The following is a 4,331-nucleotide window of genomic DNA, read 5'->3' as shown; positions in this document are numbered from 1 at the left end:
CCAGATCGTCCGGAGTATACTTCGTTTTGTCAAGTTTTGTTTATCGAGTTGTTGTTTTGTTTATCGAGTTGTCGTTTTGCTTATCGAGTTGTTTGTCGAGCTATCGTGTTTTGTGTTTTTGAGTTGTTACTCTTCGTTTAAGCTTTTTATTTTGAGTCTTGTTTATCGAGTTGTCAACATTATTGTATTTTGTTTATCGAGTTGTAAACTTGCTAAGGTTTTGTTAGATCTTAGAAAGTTAAGTTGTCACGTCGGTTCACTACCTGACTGGGCAAAATGCACAACACACATTTCCATTCAATCTCATTGTGATGCAGAATGATGCGATATGATGCTAAATGTTTAAAATACAATACTTTTTTCAAAAGCTGTTTCAACCCATCATGTCTCGCTTGTTACAGCATTTTACAGACTAAGGCACAAGTTTTACAGAAAAATAAAACTGCCCGATAATGTACAATGTGCTACAACTACTAGCAAAAAAAGATAAATAAAACAGGAAACAGCTGCATCTGTGCTCTCAAGAGCAGTGATAAGAGGCCCTCTTCGTCCTCTTCTGCGGAATAGACTCTCCGCCACCATCGCCATCGCCATCATCTGAATCGGAGCCGTCATCCTCGGGATCCCCCTCAGCCTCGCCTCCACTCCCGGAACCAAGGCCGGAGCCATCATCTCCATCAGCAGATGTCTCCGACTGACAGTCTGCAACCTCCTCCTCCTCATCCTCATCAGGCTCCACCTCCACAACATGTGCTCTGCGTCTGTGAGACGACCCCTCTCCTCGAGAAGGCCTGGATGGCCCAGCTCCGTGAAAAGGCCTGGATGGCCCAGCTCCCCGAGAAGGCCCAGGTGGTCCGGCCTGCGGCTGAGCATATACCGGAGGCATCTGAGAACAAAGAGTTCAAATTAAATACATCAGTCCAAATATGTACATCTGATGCAGATGCAAGCAAAAACTACTTGAAGTGGGTGCATGAAAACACAGTGTACAAGTGGGGTGTGTGTCAGATGTGCTCTACACAAGTAGTCTATCAATGCAATAGAAATCAGTATGTCACCAGAAGTATGATAAATGCCAAAAAACTAAAGGGTACCTGGAAGCCCATGATAGACAACTGTGCCTCCCTCCGCAAGACCATATCCTCGAGTGAGGCCACCAATCCGATCACCTCCTCCATGTACTCTTTGGGTGGCTGCAGATACAAGCTCAAATCATCAAAGAATAAAGGAGTGTCTAAGTATTTGAATGATAGATGAAAAGCAGTAGAACATACCGGCGGTGAGTCGGGATCAATGACATATCGATGACCAGGCATCGGAAGCTCTATCGGGATCGAAATCGGAGAGGTAGTCCCAAACTGCCACCCCATCAGCTCAGTCGGCATGTCCGGCCACCCAGGATGAGGAAAAGTCGCAGGAATCGGGGGAACCGACCTACCCCCACCTCTAGATGTACTAGCCCTGCTGGTGGAAGGGGCGTCTGCAGCCCGAGCCCGGGCCTGGCTCGAAGATGGCATACCAGCAAACCTCATCATCGGAGTGCGAACTCCCGTCAATGGAGGCATCAGGTATGTGTGACGGTAAGTGACGTAGTCCCCCTCCTCAATATATAGCAAAGCATCAGTGCCCAGCATAGCATTGACAACATCCCGGGAAATGAGTATATCAGCAATCCGCATGTCGGCTGGAGGTGCTGAGGGAGGGTCCTGAGAAGTGTACCCCCAGACCTGGCGCAAGAAACGCTCTCCCAAAAAGAAGGCCCTACCAACCGGCCCTTCGAACAGGAGTCTGTACCGGAAGGCACCCCACCCTCTGGCAAACTGGAAACGGAAACCCTCACCTAACGGCGCCCACGGCTGCCATGTAATCTGCAGATAACAGGTGCATAAACCAAGCAGAAATAGAAGATGTACAGGACACATCAAAGATGAAAACAGAAAGAACTGAGAGTTCTGAAGTACCTCCGATGAGCGCATTGTGTCAAAATACTGTCGCAGGTAAAGGAGAGACTCCCGAGGTCTTGGCCGGTGCCGGCCTTCAAACACAAATGAGTACAGGGTCATGAGAGGTCCCGCCACCATCATCTCTGGGGCCAATGTCGGGAAATATGCATAGACCCATAACTGTAGAAAACAAAGCAGAATGTGAAATGCTGAGGGCAAAATGCACGATACAGGGTATAAAGTGCGCCGTGTGTGCAATGTGCGAGTAATGAGGAGCAGAAATGTAAATCAAGAGGGCATAAAGTACCTCCCAGGCTCTCCAGTAGCCGCCAAGTAAATCCCCCCATCCGCGGGAAGTCGCGCTCATATAGCAATAAAGGGTGGCCAAGCTGGCACCACCCCAGTCATATCGCCTGACCTGTGACAGGTCCACCAAGGCGCTCAGCAAATAGAGCCCAACAGTGTTCCCTCTATCAGCAAACAGAGTGGTCCCGAAGAGGAACATCAGGAAGCCGCGGGCATACTGTGCCGCCTCATCAGGAGTCCCGGGCTCCATCTCCACCCGCCGAAAATGGGAAGAGAACCAGGTATATCGGACTCTCCCCGAAGCTCTGTCAACAGGCGGGCGAGTCCCCAACAGGTATATCCAAGCGGCCTCCCACTCGCCCATGTCATCATCATATGGGATCGCCCAACCTCCCACATCAAGACCGGTCAATACAGCGAAGTCGAAAGAGGTCATAGTCATGTCCCCAGTGGCAGAGAAATGGAAAGAGTTGGTGGTGTCCCACCATCTCTCCACCAGGGCGGCCATCAGCGTCCTCCTGGCAGGACAACGAGATAGCCCAGCACAGAAGGGCCCGAACCCCGCTAAGTCAACCAAATCCCGAACGGCCTCCGGGAGCTCGGCATACCAGTCTCTAGCCGCGGTGGAGCCATACCCTCGCACGTTGCGAGAAGTCACCTGCATTCAGAATGAACACATGTTTCAGTATAAAATGAATAAAGCTACGTGCAAATAAAATGAATAGGCTGCGTGCAAAGTAAAGTAAGTGGGCTGCGTGTTCACCATCAGTTGGGCTGTGCGCTCATAATATCAGTGTTTGGGGCTGTGTGTTCGAAATATTAGTGTCTAGGCTGTGTGTTTAGAAAAATCAACTTGGGCTGTGTGCTCAAAAGATCGATGTTTGGGCTGCGTGTTCAACTCTCAATTAGTGTGTGCTATGTGTTCACCTTCAATCTGGGCTGTGTGTTCAGAAAATCAATTTGAGCTGTGTGTTTAGAAAATCAGTCTGGGCTGTGTGTTCAGAATATCAATTTGAGCTGTGTGTTCACCTTCAATCTGGGCTGTGTGTTCAAAAAATCAATTTGAGCTGTGTGTTCAGAATGTCAATTTGAGCTGTGTGTTCACAATCAGTCTGGGCTGTGTGTTCAGAAAATCAATCTGGGCTGTGTGTTCAGAAAATCAATTTGAGCTGTGTGTTCAGAAATCAGTCTGGGCTGTGTGTTCAGAAAATCAATTTGGGCTGTGTGTTCAGAAAATCAATTTGAGCTGTGTGTTCAAAAAATCAACTTGAGCTGTGTGTTCAGAAAATTAGTGTATTTGAGCTGTGTGTTCAGAAAATCAGTCTGGGCTGTGTGTTCAGAAAATCAATTTGAGCTGTGTGTTCAGAAAATCAACTGGGGCTGTGTGCTTTAAAAAATTAGTGTTCTGGGCTGTGTGTTCAGAAAGTCAATTTGAGCTGTGTGTTCAGAAAATCAGTCTGGGCTGTGTGTTCAGAAAATCAATTTGAGCTGTGTGTTCAGAAAATCAACTGGGGCTGTGTGCTCTAAAAAATCAGTGTTTGGGCTGCGTGTTCAACTCTCAATCAGTGTGGGCTGCGTGTTCACTTTGGGTTGTGTGCTTTAAAAATCAGTGTGGGCTGCGTGTTCACCTTCAATTTGGGCTGTGTGTCCTAAAAAAATCAGTGTTTGGGCTGCGTGTTCAACCCTCAACCGATGTGTGCCGTGTGTTCACAATCAATTTATGGATTGAGTGCTCAGGAATTCTAGTGATATGACCGTGTGTTCAAAATGCAAGCAGAATGCAAGAAAATTTCGTAATACGTTACAGAAAAGGTATGAATGAAGTAAATACCTCTCGTGCCTCATGGGAGAGATGATACTCGGGCTCCCGCAGGAGGAGATCCCCAGGTGCTCGCCCGTCGAACTCGGTGAAATGATGAAAAACAACCCGCGGGAGAACATGTACTGGTGGATCATACCTTTCGGGGATGAAGGGGCGGACCCTCGGAGGCAGAGACATGATGTTAGGATCGTCTCCGGTGCCTGGAGAACCTCCACCGTGGGGAAATTGACCCGCCATTTTAGGAAATCTGCAAAAGGGGG

The 4,331-nt window shown here is 48.3% G+C and overlaps 1 protein-coding gene across 1 annotated transcript; it reads right to left on the bottom strand.

Annotated features, from left to right (window-relative positions):
- Positions 1-329: 329 nt before the first annotated feature.
- On the bottom strand, positions 330-1,187 carry LOC145801793 (uncharacterized). The gene is made up of 2 exons (XM_082893483.1): positions 1,095-1,187; positions 330-886 (listed from the first exon to the last, which is right to left on the bottom strand). The coding sequence occupies exons 1-2, from the start codon at positions 1,176-1,178 to the stop codon at positions 521-523; spliced, it is 450 nt and encodes a 149-aa protein (XP_082749609.1). The 5' UTR covers positions 1,179-1,187; the 3' UTR covers positions 330-520.
- Between the last annotated feature and the right edge of the window lie 3,144 nt (positions 1,188-4,331).

This window comes from Camellia sinensis, chromosome 10 (assembly GCF_055761805.1).
Source record: "Camellia sinensis isolate YWXY chromosome 10, ASM5576180v1, whole genome shotgun sequence".
NCBI lineage: Eukaryota > Viridiplantae > Streptophyta > Magnoliopsida > Ericales > Theaceae > Camellia > Camellia sinensis.
The sequence above is the reverse complement of the archived record's forward strand: the minus strand, read 5'-3'. Positions and strand labels throughout refer to the sequence as shown.

What these genes read in the sequence shown, in the direction of transcription:
- LOC145801793 (XM_082893483.1), bottom strand. Translation starts at nt 1,178, where the DNA reads ATGGAGGAGGTGATCGGATTGGTGGCCTCACTCGAGGATATGGTCTTG. An exon ending in TGTCTATCATGGGCTTCCAG is followed by an intron (nt 887 to 1,094) that starts GTACCCTTTAGT and finishes CTTTGTTCTCAG; the next exon opens with ATGCCTCCGGTATATGCTCA.